General features: G+C 43.2%; 1 protein-coding gene across 4 annotated transcripts in view; it reads right to left on the bottom strand.

The window, feature by feature from the left end:
• Nucleotides 1–21,386, bottom strand: part of LOC115138814 (ephrin type-B receptor 2) — a 174,310-nt gene that overhangs the window by 103,116 nt on the left and 49,808 nt on the right. For 3 of the 4 annotated variants that reach the window (XM_029676012.2, XM_029676024.2, XM_065000651.1), the window contains exon 2: nucleotides 14,481–14,566. In XM_029676012.2, the coding sequence (XP_029531872.1) occupies nucleotides 14,481–14,566 (86 nt within the window). The remainder of the gene's footprint in view (nucleotides 1–14,480; nucleotides 14,567–21,386) is intronic. The other variant, XM_029676017.2, reaches the window with a different exon arrangement.

The raw sequence follows: 21,386 nt of genomic DNA, 5'->3' as shown, positions 1-21,386 counted from the left end.
GACAGTCATACTAAATGAGGGGTCACTCTATTCTATAATGAGTTCCATACACTACAATGCTCTAACAAATTACCATTTAGGGAAAGAAATGGCTATATGCAAAGTTATGACCAGGCTCTTTCATAACCAATCAAAACCTGCAAATGCACTTGTGATTGACTCAGACACATCTTTGGGTCATCGTCTCATCGTGGAACGTATTGTAGGTTGCAATACAAAAGGTTTAGCTAAATTGCTGTGACACTAATTATGCACAGCCTTATGTGGTGTTTGGTATTCCATATTCCCCAGTCACTGAGTTCATTATAGCCGACTATAGAGAACGTACAGATCTATACGTGCTTCAACACCTGCATTGCTTGCTGTTTGAGGTTTTAGGCTGGGATTCTGTACAGCACTTTGAGATATCAGCTGATGTACGAAGGGCTATATAAATACATTTGATTTGATTTGATCTATAGATCATCCCTCAATCGTCTCTTCGAGGTAGATTTCAACTTGTGCCAAATGAATCAACCTTACATAATAATGTCTTATCAATCTGAATCATGTCACAAGTTGGCATAAAATGAAATACATTTGTCATTGCTAAAGCAGCATACTAAATTAAAGTACTACACCCAGGGCTAGAATGTGCTGTGGCCTACACATGCCTTTACCTCTACTATCCGGTTCTATGGCCTGAAGTCACACAGAACATTTCCTTACTGGTGCATTTCCTTACTGGTGCTTACAGGCCACAACATTAGTCCTTAATATATGGAAGACCTCAACATCCTCTCCACAGAATGTGTCTGAGTGTTTTTAGTGCATTGACTACATTCATTTGCAACTGCCTGCAGATTATGCTCCCCACATAAAACAAATGCTACAGTTTACTATAGAATACTATAGTACTTACTATAGAATTCTGTAGTAAACTGTGGTACATTGTAGAATCCTATATTCTACACTGTAGTATCCCTTGACCGTATAGTGCTTACTATAGACTTTTGTAGTGTACTGTAGAATACTATACAACACACGGTACTAACCCTTGAACATGTGTAGTACTTACTTTAGAATGTTGTAGCATACTGTGAATACTATATTACACACTGTAGTATCCTTTGCTCATGTAGTGCTTACTTTAACATTTTGTAGTATAATGGCAAATACTATACTACAGACTATAGTATCCCTCAATTGTTTAGTGCTTACTATAGAATTCTGTAATATACTGTAGAATTCTATACTACGCACTGTAGTATCCCTCGATCGTGTACTGCTTAATATAATACACTATATACCAATAGTATGTGGAGACCTGCTCGTCGAATATCTCATTCCAAAATAATTGGCATTAATATGGAGTTGGTCCCCCCTTTGCAGCTATAACAGCCTCCACTCTTCTGGGAAGGCTTTCCACTAGATTTTGGAATATTGCTGCGGGGACTTGCTTCTATTCAGCCGCAAGAGCATTAGTGAGGTTGTGCACTGATGTTGGGCGATTAGGCCTGGATTGCAGTCGGCGTTCCAATTCATTCCAAAGATGTTCGATGGTGTTGAGGTCAGGGCCTAGCCCGAACCATGAGAAACAGCCCCAGACAATTATTCCTCCTCCAACAAACTTTACAGTTGGCACTATGCATTGGGGCAGGCGGTGTTCTTCTGGCATCTGCCAAACACAGATTTGTTCGTCGGACTGCCAAATTGTGAAGCGTGATTCATCACTCCAGAGAACATGTTTCCATTGCTCCAGAGTCCAATGGCAGCAAGCTTTACACCACTCTAGCCGAAACTTGACATCAGGCATAGTGATCTTAGGCTCGTGTGCGGCTGCTCGGCCATGGAAACCCATTTCATGAAGCTCCCAACAAACAGATCTTATTCTGACGTTGCTTCCAGAGGCAGTTTTGAACTCGGTAGTGAGTGTTGCAAACGAGGACAGATTATTTTTACACGCTACGTGCTTCAGCACTCTGCTGTCCCGTTCTGTGAGCTTGTGTGGCCTATCACTTCGCGGCAGAGCCGTTGTTGCTCCTAGACGTTTCCACTTCACAACAACAGCACTTACATTTGACCGGGGCAGCTCTAGCAGGGCAGAAATTTGACGAACTTGTTGTTGGAAAGATGGCATGCTATGACGGTGCCACTTTGAAACTCACTGAGCCCTTCGTTAAGGCCATTCTACTGCCAATGTTTGTCTATGGATGGCTGTGTGTTCGATTTTATATATCTGTCAGCAACGGGTATGGCTGAAATAGCCAAATCCACTAAATTGAAGGGGTGTCCACATACTTTTGTGTATTTTGTAGTATACTGCACACTATCCCTCAATAATATAGTGCTTACTTTATAACTTTTCGATCGATTGGACTGCTAGCTGCTAGCTTTGTAAATGCTGTTTTGATATGGGGAGCTCGTGCCAAGGATTTCCTCTGAGGTTTCCCCTATATCGTGTAGCTCTTACTATAGAACAGGGGTATTCAACTCTTACCCTACGAGGTTTGGAGCCTGCTGGTTTTCTGTTTTACCTGATAATGAATTGCAACCACCAGGTCTTAATCAGTCCCTGATTACAGGGGAACAATGCAAAAAAGCAGTGGAACCTGAGTTGAGTTTGAGGGCTATGGAATGTTGTAGTATATTGTGGAATATTACACTCCACACTATAGTATCCCCTGATTGATTTTTATTTGACGATTTAAAAATACAACACAACCACAAATGTGGATACAATGCATTTAGACATTTTTCAAGAACAACAAAGTAAAACATTTATTCCATTGTGGTCCTGGTTCAAACATAAAACATGTTACATTTAAAGCTAACCCACATGAAATACTATATTATACTGTATATGATCTAAAATGAATGTATACACTACAGTATTCACTGTAGTGTTATTACAGACTTTACTGTAGTATTGACTGTAGTGATTATGCAGATGACTGTAATATACTATAGTATTCACTGTTGTGTTTTTGATTAGTATACTGTAGTAATCACTGTAGATCTTTTGCGAACATGAGTAGTATACTGTACTATTTACTGTCGTGGTTTTTCAGACATGACTGTAGTAAATTGCAATAGCACCTGCTGACTAGGGTTCGCTAAAATGGCACAACTAACAGACAATGGCAGTTACTGTTTAATCAGGGGAACACCTCAACCAGAACATAAGACACACAGGTTCATGACAGGCCACCTATTGAGTTGGGTCAACAGTTCTGAGCTCCCCAGAGGAGGAAGGGGAGGACCATCCTTCTCAGTGCATTTAGGACTCCTAGGTTTATATGATTGTCTGAGTAGAGCAAGCCACTATCTGGGTTTTTATTAATGGTTGTCTGATGATTGTTGATTCATACTAGTAAAGCCAAAAGGAACTGCCAGTTGGTTTTTAATCATTGTACAGAATTTCCTGCTCGGTGATGTGGAAGTTGTACCTTCAACATCACTGTGGCTGGTGTGCCCTCTAACAATGTCTATGGTCACGGGAGGATGGAGGGCACGCCTGGCAGGGGTGCCCTATATATAACTCTATGGCAGGGTATTTATACAGGCAGGTTTGAGGGTGCCTCCTCGAACTGAGTAGTTGGGCACGACAAACAACAACCACCAGTATGCGACATTGAAAATTGAGAACAAGCTTTTTATCTTATTAAAGAGGACTCTCTCACCATTGTTTGTTTTGTGTAGTTGATATTGTCTGCGAAATGTTAACGGCTCAGTCAAACAGCCATTTTGAGTCTAATGAGTTGTTCTATTTGGTACTTGTAGTGTCCATGGCCAAATGTTAATAAGTGTTGCCCTTTTGATGCATTGGCTTATGCAAACTAGGAATGCTTTAAGGCTATGCTTGTTACTTTTGTTAGCTTTATATTTATTTGTTTGCCATGCATGTAGCCATTGCCAAATTAGCCTGCTATAGTATAGATCCGGCCTACCATGCCGCATGCTATTGCACCCTCTTTCTGGCAATTCATTGTTAACTGCTGCTATATTTATGCACAACATTTTTTTTATTTTACCTTTATTTAACTAGGCAAGTCAGTTATGAACAAATTCTTATTTTCAATGACGGCCTAGGAACAGTGGGTTAACTGCCTTGTTCAGGGGCAGAATGAAATATTTTTACCTTGTCAGCTCGGGGATTCGATCTTGCAACCTTTCGGTAACTAGTACAACGCTCTAACCACTAGGCTACCTGTGGCCATTGTCATTAATTATTGCCATTAACAGCCAATTAATGTAGGTTCATTGCTGTAATTGCATGTTATTTGCACATTTGTCTCCTTTTAGATCAACCATACTCCATACAAAGCCAACCACGTCTCAACTTGGGACAAGCCCCATGTAAACAACTGTCAATCATTCCCTGCCATGCATCTCCATTACATCTATAAAGACTTAAACTGATCTGCATCTCTGCATCTCTGCTCTTTAACTTGAGTCCCACAGTAGATGGGCCTCACGTAAACCTCAATCGAGGGGCGGCAGGTAGCCTAGTGGTTAGAATGTTGAGCCAGTAACAAAAAGGTTGCTGGACCGAATCCCCAAGCTGACAAGGTAAAAATCTGTTGTTCTGCCCCTGAGTGCCGAAGACGTGGATATCGATTAACGCAGCCCCCTACACCTCTCTGATTCAGAGGTTGGGTTAAATACAGAAGACACCTTTCAGTTGAAGGCATTCAGTTGTACAACTGACTAGGTATCCCCTTTTCCCCAATCAGTTACAATCTTGTAAATGAAGAATATTGTGACAGGCTAGGAACCATCGTTTTGGTTAGTGTTTCCCTGGGCAACCTTATTAGTGGAGGACATGCAGGCAATGTATAAAATCACCTCTTGGTCATGTTCAGGTGGTTCTGTGTGTTGTTGCTGTTGGTTTATTTCTGTGAACAACCATTTTGTGACCATGCTGTCTTATAAAATTGTTTGGGGTGTGGTTATTTGTTCTGAATGGTATTTGTTGAGTTTGACCATTAGTCAGTTTATTCATGTGTGAATATTCAAGATGTTCATTATGTAAAGCCACTGTTGGTTTGTTTGGAGAGGATTGTCTGTTTTATTGGCTGCACCCACATATAAGGTGACTGTCTTTAAGTAAAGTCATTTGTATTTCTAAAATGTACTGTTTATGTAAATGCAGTGGTTAACTGTTCTTTTCTACTATCATAAGTACAATATTGTTTGTCACTTTTTTTGGTGGATCTTGCTTGTTTTTTAACGGCTTCTGTATGGTTTCCCTTTAATGGGCCTAGAAACTGGCTAACATTTAGGATGTTACAATTGTAATAAAACAATATTTTTGCAGAGGTCTTTTTTTGATCAACTGCTGATCCACCTCAATAGGTGGCCTGTCACTAACGTCTTATGGGCTAGTTGAGGTGTTCCCCTCAATTAAACAGTAACTGGCATAGTCTGGTAGTTGTGCCATTTTAGCTAACCCTAGTCGGCAGTGTCACATGAACTACTACCGTATACTAGTCATTTCTGCAGAAACACTACAGTGAATAATACTGGTATAAAAATATAGTACTACAGTTTTTAGACCACAGATCTTTTTTTATATGGGTCCACCGAAGATGAAAGCAAAAGATGGTAGGTGGAAGAGAGGCTAGAAGGTGCTATTCCACAGCAGCTCTGAAGGTCAGAACGTCTGGCCTGGTTTTCACACTCCTCTCAACTCTCACTTAGGAAAAACACTGACCACTTAACCTCTTGGCTGCTCTGCTTTGGATCAAATAGCCTCTCCTCACACTGTCCTGTGCTGTGCACAAAATATGTATCTTCTTGTCTGAGGCAAGTATCACGTTAAAGTTCACTAAATAGTACACGGAATGTTAATTATAACATATTTCAGTTATTGGAGTTACTGGAGGCAGTTTCAGATGCTGCTTCAGTTTAACAGTTTTTTAAAAAGTAATACAGGACTGATGTGGCCCCTATAATAAGGGGTGAACATACTGTGATCAGATGGACACACCTGGAGAACAGTCATAAAAGTTGGTTTGTTGATGTTTCACTGGAATGTTAGGTTATGTAATGTTAATACCTGGAAAGTGAGGAATTATGTATTTGAAATAAATGTGACTGTATTCAATTCAATTGCCATTAATTAAATATTGGGAGCAGGGGGGAATTAATTGGGGCTAGCCCTGAATACTGCCCCTTCTGGAGGAATTCGGCACCCATATAAACCATGATAAATTTTTGTCAAAAGTTGCTAATATATGCAATTAAAAATTGTTATCGAATAGGAAACACTCTAAAGCTTATAAAACCGTTTAAATTTTGTCTCTAGCTAAAGCAGAACTCTCAGGGCATGCATTCTCCCAAAGTCTCTCTTGTAATGGGAAAAGTTGCCCTCACTTTGACGTCATTGTTTACACACTTCCCAAAGAGCTATAACCATGGAAACACGTTCTATGTCTTCAGCGTGAAGCCTGCTTTCGATGAGGCCTGTAACTGCGAGAATCACGTGCTCACGAGACGTTCAGCGTGACCAAACGTCCCGGTGACGCACAAAAAAAGTTTCACCAATGGGAGACTGAAGATTTCTCTCTCTTTCTCCCAGGACAGACTGAACAACGTGTGCTAATCTGTTCGCCCTCACGATTGCTGTAGACCTTTATAACATGCTAAGGCTTAATTATAAACATAGTTTGATAAGTTTACTCAAATATAATGTATACTTTCGACGTTTTGGTGCGCAGCCACTTGAAATTTGCATACATTTCGACCGAAAAGTGTCTAGTTTGAGAACGGAAAGACACAGACTTGCAAACTGAACGCTAACTTGGTGAGTATTAACCCTTCCACGTCTTCTGAAGCAAGAACAGCCATGGTAAGGGAATATTTACGTCTTCATTTTGGGTTTCTGCCGACTCCATGATAGAGGAGTCAGCATGCTAACTGAGAGCGCCGACTCTCTATTATAGCCTAGTAAACGCCAAATGTAACGTTAAAAATAATTGTAACATAGCAATTGCATTTAGAAGAAGTTTATCTTGCCATACATATGTAAAACATGCATATTTAGTCAAAGTTTATGATGTGTATTCCTTGTTTGCTGACGTTATCTGCCGGAGCTATTTATTTCTCCTGACATTGGAGTAGCATTTTTGAACGATGCATAATTGTAAACAGATATTTATGGATATATATTGCATATTATTGAAAAAAAATGAATGTACTGTGTAACATGTTATATTACTGTCATCTGATGAAGATTTCAAAAGGTTAGTGAAATTATTTTTCTTTTAATCCTGCGTTTGTTGATTGCATATTTTTTCCTACTTGGCTAAGCTAATGAAGTATGTATGCAGTGGTGGTTGGACATAAATATGTGCTATGTTTTCGCCGTAAAACATTTTAGAAATCTGACTTGCTGGGTAGATAAATAACTTCTTTATCTTTCATTTGAGCCATTTTTCAAGCGATTCTGTGGAGGTTAAATATTTTTAGGATTATTTCTTGCGTTCCCTGCGCCACATTACAGCTCAGGGGGGGTGGGGTGAGTTCCCAAAGGGGAACTAGTAGCCCTAACAGGATTTATTAAACCATTAAGCGACATGGTCAAATCTTGCTTACATTTGTATATGATCAAGTGTCTCTCTATTATGCGTGGGAATACTTGGGAACAGATTTCCAAAATTAAAATAACTTGGAGCTGATTTCCTGGTGTTTTTACAGTCTTTTACGTCCAACAATGGTATAAAAAACTTGGGGGGGCAAATAAAACAGTCCGCGGGCCGCCAGTTGGGGAACCTTGTCGTTTATAGCCTCTCCCTATTTAAATGAGGTAAGAAAACCTGTAATGTAATGTCACACCCTGACCATAGTTTGCTTTGTATGTTTCTATGTTTTGTTTGGTCAGGGTGTGATCTGAGTGGGCATTCTATGTTGGATGTCTTGTTTGTCTATTTCTATGCCTGGCCTGATATGGTTCTCAATCAGTGGCAGGTGTCATTAGTTGTCTCTGATTGAGAATCATACTTAGGTAGCCTGGGTTTCACTGTGTGTTTGTGGGTGATTGTTCCTGTCTCTGTGTTTGCACCAGATAGGGCTGTTTAGGTTTTCTCACGTTTATTGTTTTTGTTAGTCTATTCATGTATAGTTTTTCTTTATTAAAGAACCATGAATAGAAACCATGCTGCATTTTGGTCCGCCTTTCCTTCAACTCAAGAGAACCGTTACAGAATCACCCACCACAACAGGACCAAGCGGCGTGGTAACGGGCAGCAGGAGCAGCGAAATAAAGACTTCTGGACTTGGGAAGAAATCCTCGACGGGAGAGGACCCTGGGCAAAACCAGGGGAGTGTCGCCGCCCCAAGGTGCAGCAGGAGAAGCGGCAGCAGGAGCAGCGTGAGGAGGAATGGACATGGGAGGACGAATTGGACGGAGAAGGACCCTGGGCACAGCCAGGAGAATATCGCCGCCCCAAAGAAGAGCTGGAGGCGAAGAAGGCGGAGAGGCGCTGGTATGAGGAGGCAGCACGGCGGCGTGGATGGAAGCCCGAGAGTCAGCCCCAAAAATGTATTGGGGGGAGGCACACAGGAAGTGTGGCGAAGCCAGGTAGGAGACCTGAGCCAACTTCCTGTGCTTCCCGGGGGGCTAGAGAGACCGGGCAGGCACCGTGTTATGCTGTGGAGCGCACGGTGTCCCCAGTGCGGGTGCATAGCCCGGTGCGGTACATACCAGCTCCTCGTATCGGCCGGGCTAGAGTAAGCATCGAGCCAAGTGCCATGAAGCCGGCTCTACACATCTGGTCTCCAGTGCGTCTCCTTGGGCCGGCTCACATGGCACCAGCCTTGCGCACGGTGTCCCCGGTTCGCCTGCATAGCCCAGTGCGGGCTATTCCACCTCGCCGCACTGGCAGGGCGACCGGGAGCATTCAACCGGGTAAGGTTGGGCAGGCTTGGTGCTCAAGAGCTCCAGTGCGCCTGCACGGTCCGGTCTATCCAGTACCACCTCCACACACCAGCCCTCCGGTGGCAGCTCCCCGCACCAGGCTTCCTGTGCGTGTCCTCGGCCCAGTACCGCCAGCACCACGCATTAGGCCTACAGTGCGCCTCGCCTCTCCAGCGCTGCTAGAGCCTTCCTCCTCTCCAGCGCTGCCGGAGTCTCCCGCCTGTTCGGCGCTGCCAGAGCTCCCGCCCCTCAGTCCAGAGGCGCTAGAGCTCCTCATTCCAGAGGCGCCAGCTCCCCAATACGTTCAGGTTTTGCGGCTGGAGTCCGCACCTTGGGGGGGGGGTACTACTGTCACACCCTGACCATAGTTTGCTTTGTATGTTTCTATGTTTTGTTTGGTCAGGGTGTGATCTGAGTGGGCATTCTATGTTGGATGTCTTGTTTGTCTATTTCTATGTCTGGCCTGATATGGTTCTCAATCAGAGGCAGGTGTTAGTCATCGTCTCTGATTGGGAACCATACTTAGGTAGCCTGGGTTTCACTGTGTGTTTGTGGGTGATTGTTCCTGTCTCTGTGTTTGCACCAGATAGGGCTGTTTAGGTTTTCTCATGTTTATTGTTTTTGTTAGTCTATTCATGTATAGTTTTTCTTTATTAAAGAACCATGAATAGAAACCACGCTGCATTTTGGTCCGCCTCTCCTTCAACTCAAGAGAACTGTTACATGTAACATCTAAATTAGGGTCCCCTGGAAACACTGACCAATACTTAGGTTCCAATACTTAGGTTCCTATACTGTCAATTGTAATTCCTCCCTGACGTATGCATTCGTTGTCATGTCAAACAGCAATGTACTCAAGGTGCTGAACACTAAATTCCAACTATAGAATTAGAATAAGCATTCTTTTTCCATGATTCCAGCAGTTCACCATTTAAATAGGCCTCAATTTCATTATTTTTTTTCATGTCATGCGTCATTGCTTTGGCACTGTGTAGAAATTATAACAAAAGTGCAGGAAATGTATGAAAATGCAGTAAAATTGGTTTGTTTGAAGTTGGATTGAACAGTATAAAACAATCAGAATTGAGAACCCCACTGAAATCCCTTAACATTTATGAGTTGCTACCCTAGGGTCATGAACTACACATGAGCATATCTACAAAACATAAAATACAAATATTGTCATACTGTCAAAAAAATGAAATATTGTGATATGGTCATAATGTACAGTTGACTATCAAGTTAGGATATATTTTATAAATCTTTACAGCGTAAGGAAAGGCCAACTGCTGGTATGGTACTGTGCTGAATGTTACTGATCTGTCAGTTAAGACTGTGAAGCCATGCATGTGCGTGTAAGACAATAGCTACTGTAGAGCACCTCTGGCTGGTATATTGAGCGATTCCAATTACCACACCTGTTCCTATTGTGCTGGTCCACTGGGGACAGCTAGGCCCCACGAGACTTCAGAATGGATTGTGTTCGCATCCAGCTCCATAATTTCCCTATAAAACCCCAACATCTGCATCTGATAGGTGCTTTACCTGATCAATCAGGGCCTGAGAGGTACTCTAGCTCTCCAATAACAGTGAAATGAATCGGATAATATTGAACGGGCCATGGCATAATGTTTAGTCTGAAGTCAAATGCTTTTCAGCAGAAACGGAAGCTAGGTTGAAGATAGCTGTATCCATGACAACCGGATGCATCCAGTTGTTGGCAACTCTGCTAAGGGTGTTATGTAGAAGTGTGCCCCTCACTTGTTAGCCTGTCGAAAGCTGCTAGACTCTCTAGAGCTGTCTTCTCTTGCAACTTCAGACGTGCCCCTCACTTGTTAGCCTACCTATACATAACACCCTGGGACCTGACTTTGATGTGAGGATCGAAACCCCTAAAACTTTGATGCTGATTAATGAAAGTAAACAGGGCAGATTTTTCATCACTGGCATTTTCAAATGTTTGACTTTCAAGTCTGAAGTTTCAACTTCTTTATATAGATCATTAAATATACTTTTCTGATTGCTTTTCTGAACCTTACATGTAGTCAATATGAATGGGAGACGTGATGCAAACTGCCTGTAAGATTTCCAACCTCGTTAAGGGGGAAATGGTAACGCTGGTTCTGTTTAGATTGAATCCAGAGCTGGGGAGAGGAAGACACCGGGCCTCTTTGTTCTCTCAAATTAGCAGGAAAGAGAGCATGCCCTCAGGTTGAGGGAGATGATGTTGAGCTAAATTATTGCAGAAGATCTTTGAAGTTGCACCAGTGGACTGTTGGAGCTCTTTTTTTGTCTTATTTTTCGTGCTTAAAGACACACAGCATGATAGAGTATAATTCAAACCACCCTTGATACCAACCACAGAAGTATAAATAATTGAATAAAATAGGGAGTGGTTTTGTGAAATGCACCATCAAGTAAGTATGCAGCATATTTCTCTATGTTTTGGACACAGTCTGAGGATTCTGGATCCTGTGGTGGAGGAAGAAGTGAAGGAGACCGAGGTTCTGGTTTCGGCTGGTCAGGAGAGGGCTCGGCTTGAGTGTGGCTAGATAGAACAAATCCTTTGGCGCACCATGTGGAAATACTGTGCACAACCCTTGGGTTGTGCCGTGGCGGAGATCTTTGTGGGCTATACTCGGCCTTGTCTCAGGATGGTAAGTTGGTGGTTGAAGATATCCCTCTAGTTGTGTGGGGGCTGTGCTTTGGCAAAGTGGGTGGGGTTATATCCTTCCTGTTTGGCCCTGTCCGGGGGTGTCCTCGGATGGGGCCACAGTGTCTCCTGACCCCTCCTGTCTCAGCCTCCAGTATTTATGCTGCAGTAGTTTATGTGTCGGGGGGCTAGGGTCAGTTTGTTATATCTGGAGTACTTCTCCTGTCCTATTCGGTGTCCTGTGTGAATCTAAGTGTGCGTTCTCTAATTCTCCCCTTCTCTCTTTCTTTCTCTCTCTCGGAGGACCTGAGCCCTAGGACCATGCCCCAGGACTACCTGACATGATGACTCCTTGCTGTCCCCAGTCCACCTGGCCATGCTGCTGCTCCAGTTTCAACTGGCCTGGGCCCTAGGACCATGTCCCAGGACTACCTGACATGATGACTCCTTGCTGTCCCCAGTCCACCTGGCCATGCTGCTGCTCCAGTTTCAACTGTTCTGCCTTACTATTATTCAACCATGCTGGTCATTTATGAACATTTGAACATCTTGGCCACGTTCTGTTATAATCTCCACCCGGCACAGCCAGAAGAGGACTGGCCACCCCACATATGCTCTCTCTAATTCTCTCTTTCTTTCTCTCTCTCGGAGGACCTGAGACCTAGGACCGTGCCCCAGGACTACCTGACATGATGACTCCTTGCTGTCCCCAGTCCACCTGACTGTGCTGCTGCTCCAGTTTCAACTGTTCTGCCTTATTATTATTCGACCATGCTGGTCATTTATGAACATTTGAACATCTTGGTCATGTTCTGTTATAATCTCTACCCGGCACAGCCAGAAGAGGACTGGCCACCCCACATAGCCTGGTTCCTCTCTAGGTTTCTTCCTAGGTTTTGGCCTTTCTAGGGAGTTTTTCCTAGCCACCGTGCTTTTACACCTGCATTGTTTGCTGTTTGGGGTTTTAGGCTGGGTTTCTGTACAGCACTTTGAGATATCAGCTGATGTACGAAGGGCTATATAAATAAATTTGATTTGATTTGATCAATCGCTGCTGGAGCTAATATAACACATACAGTTGAAGTCAGAAGTTTGCATACACCTTAGCCAAATACATTTAAACTCAGTTTTTCACAATTCCTGACAATTAATCCTAGTAAAAAGTCCCTGTTTTAGGTCAGTTAGGATCATCACTTTATTTTAAGAATGTCAAATGTCAGAATAATAGTAGAGAGAATTATTTATTTCAGCTTTCATTTCTTCCATCACATTACAAGTGGGTCAGAAGTTTACATACACTCAATTAGAATTTGGTAGCATTGCCTTTAAATTGCTTAACTTTGGTCAAACATTTCGGGTAGCCTTCCACAAGCTTCCCACAATAGGTTGGGTGAATTTTGGCCCATTCCTCCTGACAGAGCTGGTGTAACTGAATCAGGTTTGTAGGCCTCCATGCTTGCACACACTTTTTCAGTTCTGCCCACAATTTTTCTTTAGGATAGAGGTAAGGCTTTGTGCTAGCCACTCCAATACCTTGAGCCATTTTGCCGCAACTTTGGAAGTATGCTTGGGGTCATTGTCCATTTGGAAGACCCATTTGTGACCAAGCTTTAACTTCCTGACTGATGTCTTGAGATGTTGCTTCAATATATCCACGCACTTTTCCTTCGTCGTGATGCCATCTATTTTGTGAAGTGCACCAGTCCCTCCTGCAGCAAAGCACCCCCACAACATGATGCTGCCACCCCCCTGCTTCACGGATGGGATGGTGTTCTTCGGCTTGCAAGCCTCCCCCTTTTCCTCCAAACATAACTATGGTCATTATGGCCAAACAGTTCTATTTTTGTTTCATCAGACCAGAGAACATTTCTCCAAAAAGTACGATCTTTGTCCCCATGTGCAGTTGCAAACCGTAGTCTGGCTTTTTTATGGCCGTTTTGGAGCAGTGGCTTCTTCCTTGCTGAGCGGCCTTTCAGGTTATGCCGATATAGGACTCGTTTTCCTATGGATATAGATACTTTTGTACCTGTTTCCTCCAGCATCTTCACAAGGTCCTTTGCTGTTGTTCTGGGATTGATTTGCACTTTTCGCACCAAAGTACATTCAACTCTAGGATACAGAACGCTCCTTCCTGAGCGGTATGACAGCTGCGTGGTCCCATGATGTTTATACTTGCGTACTATTGTTTGTTCAGATGAACGTGGTACCTTCAGGCGTTTGGAAATTGCTCCCAAGGATGAACCAGACTTGTGGAGGTTTACAATTTTTTTCTGAGGTCTTGGCTGATTTCTTTTCATTTTCCCATGATGTCAAGCAAAGAGGCACTGATTTTGAAGGTAGGCCTTGAAATACATCCACAGGTACACCTCCAATTGACTTAAATTATGTACATTTGCATATCAGAACCTTCTAAAGCCATGACATAATTTTCTGGAATTTTCCAAGCTGTTTAAAGGAACAGTCAACTTAGTGTATGTAAACTTCTGACCCACTGGAATTGTGATACAGTGAAATCATCTGTCTAAACAATTGTTGGAAAAATTACTTGTGTCATGCACAAAGTAGATGTCCTAACCGACTTGCCAAAACTATAGTTTGTTAACAATATATTTGTGGAGTGGTTGAAAAACGAGTTTCAATGACTCCAACCTAAGTGTATGTAAATTTCCAACTTCAACTGTAGTAGTCATAGTTTAAAGGATCATTTATTTTATTTTAAATTTGTCTTTCCATTTATTGTTATCGCATCAATTCCGGCAATTTATCGCCCCGCTCTGCTGTTGGGTGTCAAAACCAAGTTGATCTGTAACTGAAAATGTGGCGCACTATAGTATTGCTGCATCTGCATGAAAATTAGTTAATTAGCAATCAAATGAATTAAGCAACTGAAATGAAAATGTTATGGTATCATGTAGATCATGAGCTTACACTCACGCTGTTGTCATTGGACCCTGACACGGGATAGACTGTCCAGCCCAACTCAGCTGTCGCTGTGGTGGAGTCCATTAGTGTCTCTGTGGAGAAGAAAGAGAGGGCGGTCAGACGACATCCAAGTCATAGAGTACCTTCAAACAAATAATATACAGTAGCAACGGTGCAGTAGGTGAGCATAGGTGGAGATGGGAGTCCTTTATGAGGTACTCATTCAAACCCTAATAAGATTTGATTACAATTAATAATAATGAAACTATATTTCATTTTGAGTCTTAAAATTACTGCTACTGTAGTATTTTTTCAGACATCTCCATTATCCTCTCTCTTAAAGATGGCAATGCAACTGTTTGAGACCAGGGCATATTTGGCTACGTGCTGTAGTAGTAAACAGTGTGTGACCATCCACGTGGAAGAGAACAGATCACTGGGTTCACTGGAACTTGGTCAACTCTACCACAGCCACCAGGCTACTACTTCATGGGTCAACTTCCACTCAACAGGCACATGCTTCTTCAGTTCCACCCCCTGGCTTTGAGGGGCAACCTCCCGGCTGGAAAAAGAAAAGCTCCTGGGGTAGTGAGAGGGGCCACTCTAGATCCGCTGGATTAGCTGGTGGAAAAGAACACCTCTGGTAATTGGGGCCAAAGAGAATATGTCTCCTGTTTGTCATGAGGTCCTCTCTGGCCAGCCAACGCCATTCCAGAGGCAGGCAAGGCAGGCTGTCTGTCAATGCCTTCTCTCTGAGAAGGGGGGGATGGGGAGGGGGGCAGAAAGAGGGTCCTACAGGCCTAATGAATTTCCATTAGTTATTAGCCCAGGAGCACCAGTGTTGAGCTGGAGCAGATGGAGACAACATTCATCAGGTGATAGGCGCCAGCTGCAACTCCAAAAGGCCAGTGAAAGATGTATGCAATTCCCCTTGACAAGCCAGCTACTAACTATAAGTCACTTTTGGTGATTGGTAGTGTAAAGTTATTTTTCAAAGATGTATTTATTATTCAGCATGCGTTCTGTATGATGTCAGACTTCCCTTTCAGAAATTGGAAAATGACTATTGGGCTACTGATCTGGATGGCCTGATTTTACAGTACAGTGCAGCTAAACTCACACAAGAGAGAGAACAGCATCCAATATATTTTAGAACTTTCCAGTATTTTATAACACATGGATTTCCTCTGATTTATTATATTCCAGAGGAAACCAAAGCTTTTAATTAACAGGCTCCACATGCCGCACATTTATTTTTAGGAACTTGCCGAATCTAAGAGCCTCACCAATATACGCAAAGCATAATAGCACATTTCACATCCCATTCAGTTCTCACAAAGCCCAAACAGTATAATTAGGCAGATGAGGCTGCATTTTTGCTACCATTGATAACCTTGTGCGACTTCAGGTTGAGCAGTCTACATGAGTGTTAGGCAGTGAAATGGTAATTATCCCCCGTAATGATAATGATAATTAGCTGAGTAGTAAAGTGAGAATGATGAACCCCCTCGGTGGTGGTTTAGGGAGTGTGGTGGTGTAGAGAAAAGGGAGGGAGGGAGTGAAATCCCCTGGTATGTGAACACAGACGGCCCTCTAGTCCCTCAGTCAGGCTCACACAACCTTTTGCTTACTGCTATTAGAGGCCTGCACGCTGGACAGGTAGTACCTGGCCCTGAAAGACTGATCACCTTTCTCCCTCCTGCTGACTAGACTTCATAGCAGGCAGCCACACCAATTCATTACCTGCTGCAGTGCCAAGAGTACCTCACTGAGTCACAACCAGCACTGTTCACTCCCTCCTCAATCCTCAGGCTCTCAGCAGGCATCACAGTGGCAGGGCAAGACTGCTCAGTCAGACACACTGTCCAGTAAGAGAGAGACCAAGCAGAGTGGAGGGAGGGAGGGAGGGAGGTAGGGGGGAGAGAGACCAGGCAGAGTGGAGGGAGGGAGGGAGGGAGGGGGAGGGAGGGAGGGAGGGCTCTGGCCCCGAACAGGGAACGGTATGGCAGCGATGAAGCCAAGAGACCAGGACTGACTGTTTACACTGAGGTCTGGAGGTGACGACACATTCCAGCCTGGGCCTCTGGCTCAGCTGGAGGTCAAAGGGCACCAGCTATATTTCAGTTATATGAGCACACAGAGGATGCTGAGCACACCGAGGACGTGAGAGCTTAAACTTTTCAACAAGGCTGTCTTTTTTATTACTAGACAGGCTCAGCCTGAACACTGAAGGTGCATGAATATGCAATGAGACCTTGGAGTTTTAGATACGCTTACAGGCCTAAGAGCGCTTCCTAAAACACTTCCTGAGAGTAAGCAAGGAGGGTTTTGTGCTGATCGTAAACCTCCGCTGAGAGGGTTGTTTAAAGTTACAGAGGGGCCAGACAGGAGGGGCCAGCAGTGCTCCAACAACACTGAGTCTTCTCTGAGAGCTAGGGATGCCGCAGCCTCTCAGCTTTCCAGAGAATGTCATCACATTTTAAATGAAGGTTAGAGAGAGCAGCTGTTCACAAGCTCATAAACAAATTGAGTCTCAGAACACATACCCACATTAATTGACATGGATCAGGGGTTATAGGCCTGGGATTATTGTAGTGGAAATTGGTTGGTCGGCAGCCACGTTCTAAATAACAAAAAGTAGGAGCAACTCGTATAACTTCTATTTCTAAGTGTAGGAGACAGTTATATGCAGAGCAGTTTGTTCCAAAATGATTGCAGGCCCCATTAGCAGATGGGCAATACACAATGGTGGAGAATGAGCCAAGATACCTGCACACACTATGAAGTGCTCTGAGACCAAGTGAAAATACAATTCATTTCCATTCATCGAGTCGGTATTCAAGGTATGTGATATTGCTTTGTTCAGAGCTTTGGGGACGTTGCTAGCCCTTTTAATCCAGGCACAGTGGTTCTCCTCCAGCTCCAAAGAGCAGGGGATGCAGCAGAGGAGGACAGGAGAAGCGGCCGGCCATAGAGCACGTGTGTGTACATGTGTGTCTGTTTTTGATCGCACATGTGCTTGATTTGTGTGGGTACTGTGTGAGTATGCTTTGGCTTGAGGCGAGTAGGTCAGGCTTTGAGAGATGGATGGCCAATTAGTGTGTAGGGTTGAGCAGGGCAGAGTCTGACTGATGGATGTACACACTGTCTCCTCCAGGGTGTACCATCTTATCTCCCAGCTCCCATTGCCCTCCTCCAGGCAGGAAATAGGTAACAAGTGCAGCCTTCCAAACAGATGCACATCCCTGTCTCTATAGCAGCACATTAACACACAGGTGGACACAAAGGCGGACACACACAAACACGCAGTCACAGATTCACTGATTATACTGTAAAAATGTATACAGCATGAATTTTCAGCAAATTGTGTGGTAGTGTTCTGTCAAAATAGTGCAGAACAACAGTGCAGAACAGCTGTGTAGAATAAATACTATTATAATATCTAGAACGCAAGGCACTGCATCTCAGTGCAAGAGGCATCACTACAGTCTCCGGTTTGAATCTAGGCTGTATCACATCCGACCGTGATTGGGAGTCCCATAGGGCGGCGCACAATTGGCCCAGCGTCGTCCAGGTTAAGCCGGGGTAGGCCGTCATTGTAAATAAGAATTTGTTGTTAACTGACTTTCCTTGTTAAATAGAGGTTACATTTTTTATTTTAATAAAAGGCTTCAACATGGGCAAAACCGGGCTTGTATCAAATTATGTTAATAGTTTAATGAGGGTATTTCTGAAGAAGTGATTGACCTCCAAAACACAGCATGTAAAGGCTTGCAAGCATGATGTTCTTTTATCCTCCTTCCCAGGAGAATTGTACTATAGCCTAGCCTCTACGGAGCAAATTCCTCAACATTGACTTCTACATCAAAGCATCCACTAACACTTTTTTTCAATGCAGTGGAAATGGCAGGTTACAGCACCACAGTGTTTTTCTCACCAAATCTGTGGTGTGTATAACTCAATGAACTTCCATTTCATTAAACACCTGGAATCATAGGCTATATTCAATGGAAAATGTGGATTATAGATGGCGGTACAGCTATAGCCTGAACAATCTGTCCATAAGCTAATACCATAGACCAGAGAGTCTTCTTGTCAGTGATAAAAAAAATATGCCTAGATTTATGGGCACTGGGATTGGAAAAACTGCCTGTGCTGAGGTAAGACTGATGCCCATAATGATGGACGCACACTGCTACTGTATGGCATTTTGGACAGAATAACAAGTAGAGTGCTCTGTTTCATTTGAAGGAGGGAGCCCCTGAACCTGAGCCATCTCAGAAATCTTTCAACTCCATGAGGGTCCATTAGGTGGGGCTCCCACCACCACCCCATTACAACATGTCCTTGTGCGGTAAATGAATCAGTAATCCTGCATTTACAATGAAACAGGGGCTTTGTGGATGAGGTGGCATCGGCCCAAACCCCAACAGCATAGGCTTTTTTTCAGAGAGTCAAACTGGGCTTGGCGTGCTGCCCTGGGTATCTGGTGCACTTTAACATGTGTCTTTGGAGAGACATCATTCTATCAGGAAGATTTATGGGTAACCAGGGGTTATTGTCGGTTCCTGCAAGGCCCGGTTCTGGGGTTCTGATGATGATGTAGGGGCTCGAGGAGTGATGACGTGGGATGGAGTGGGACACGACTGAGGCTGAGGATCTAGGCCTGCTCTGAGGGAAAGAGAGGAAGTTGGGCAGTTGATTTTGGCAGCAGACAGTGCCCTGTGAAATATGCTACCACACACAGTACGTGGAGCACTCTGACTGCTAACAGAATGATACAGCACACCATTCCCCTGGGCTACAGGCAGGATGTTCAATAGTAATCCTTACAGAGCCCACTGTGTTATCATTCAATATAACTAAACCTGTCAGCCTGGACAAGGAGAAATGACCAAAAACAGAAAAGTAAATCAAGCAAAAACTCTACCATAACATGACTGTCAAGTCCTCTATGTACTACTTAGAATCACTCAAAGACACTCCTGTTTTAACCCTTTTCTGAATCAGCCAATTTTATCACAAGAGTATCTAATCCATAATACTAGATTATTTAGGTACAGTATGTAAATGTGTCAAACTACTGGATCATAAAAATAACAGCTACTCCTGACCCTTATTCATGATAGCACATACAGATGTTTGATCACCCTGTTGCAGAACTGTACTGCAACGCAGGACACTTAAAATGTGCAGTGTATTTGAGGTTTAAAAAGGCTTCTGAAGTTTGTAATTTCCACTTTGAAATTTGAGACTTGATTTTCCCTTACAAAAAATGTATTAACCACTACAAAAATGTCAATTAAAGGAGTAGTTCACTATTTTACACCAACTTGATGTTAGATGGTTGCTCACCCTGAAAGTAGTCTACGGGCCAAGAGAAACTGTAATCCATGGTTCAGTTTTCTTTAAATAGACATTAAAGACGTAATATGGCCAGATCACCTTTAAGTAACATCAAACCAAATATGGAGTTGATTTCAGGTGATTTGACATTAAACATGCTTACATGCCCCCATCACTTTCATTGATTGTTAGCTTGTAGTGGCTAAGGTTAGCTGAAGTTTGTAGTGGATGTTTAAAGGATACTGAACCATTGATTACAGTTTCTCTTGGCTTGGCCCATAGACTACTTTCAGGGTGAGGAACCATCTAACATCAAGTTGTAAAACATTTCCTGTTGCTGCAAGATTATTGTCCTGCAGTAGCACACTGGCTAAAATGAAGATCCTACATCTGTAACTTTCCAACAGCTCACTATTCCAAAGTAATCGACTTAATCATTTTCCAAACCTGGTTTACATCATCGTGGATTACAACACCCCTGTGCGCTGGCTTGCCAATCTTTTCAACATTTGGAATTCTTTCCATGCATCCAGAATGTGTGCTATTGTTATTAGCAGTAACTGTAGGTGCATCATTAGCACACAGTTTCACTGCACATTAAAATGTAGTTAGTTCTGAAAGACACCATATTTCATGATTTGAGTGCACCACTGTTAATTGAGAACCATCAATCTCAAAAGTACATTTGGAGAAAGAATGGTCACCACCTGGTCAATCAAGCACACCGGGGCTTTGGGAGAAAAACCTCAGCTTGGCTGCAAGGCTAGAAGAGTCAAACATGTTTCTAATATTTTTTAAATACTTCTGAAATCCTCGTTCAAAGATCCTAACGGAGGATAATGGTTTTTCCTTGAGTGGTTAATGGAAAAGGCTGTAATAATGGATCTCATCATTCAAAATAGTTCAATCTTCAATAGACAGAGAAAAGCCTTCAGTCTGATAATTGTTCCCTGAAATGTGGAGATCTTCCATCATACTTGAAATACCTGCGGGAAAGTCATGCAAAGATGCACAAAGCACCTTACTTCAAACTAACAGCTTTTCACACATCAATACTAATTAACTTGATGGAAATCATCATTGCAAGCCTCCCACACCTTGCCTACAAGCCATAGGGAGAAAGGCGGGTGATAAAATGTTTTATACAGACAGCACATGCACAAACATGAAGCAATTCCTTGTTCATTGATGTATGGTACCGGGTTTCGCATGACAGGCGCTATCTCCTAGGTCGGGCTGAAAAGGGCAGGCTGTACCAGAGCCCAAGGCCCCTCAGGACCTATGGTGGCGTGGGAGTACCAATGGTAAGAGGCATTCCTCCCAGGTAGAGAACACCGAACTGGGGGGAAGGAAGGGCTCAGTGTCCCCTCCCAACTCACAGTATGTGCCGGGATAATGAACACGTCTTACGAGTTTAAGGAAAACCAATCTCTGTTCCCACATTTCAGATCCATAGACCTGCCAGAAAAACAGCTTTGTATGTGCAGGCCTGAGAGGCATCACAGCAGGGAAACGGCTCTGAAATTGTCTGTGTACTGTAGGTCACAGAGAGATGGGTAAAGTACT

The sequence above is a fragment of the Oncorhynchus nerka genome, linkage group LG2 (assembly GCF_034236695.1).
Source record: "Oncorhynchus nerka isolate Pitt River linkage group LG2, Oner_Uvic_2.0, whole genome shotgun sequence".
NCBI classification, from domain to species: Eukaryota; Metazoa; Chordata; class Actinopteri; order Salmoniformes; family Salmonidae; genus Oncorhynchus; species Oncorhynchus nerka.
Note: the sequence above shows the minus strand (reverse complement) of the source record. Positions and strands in the feature narration are given on the sequence as shown.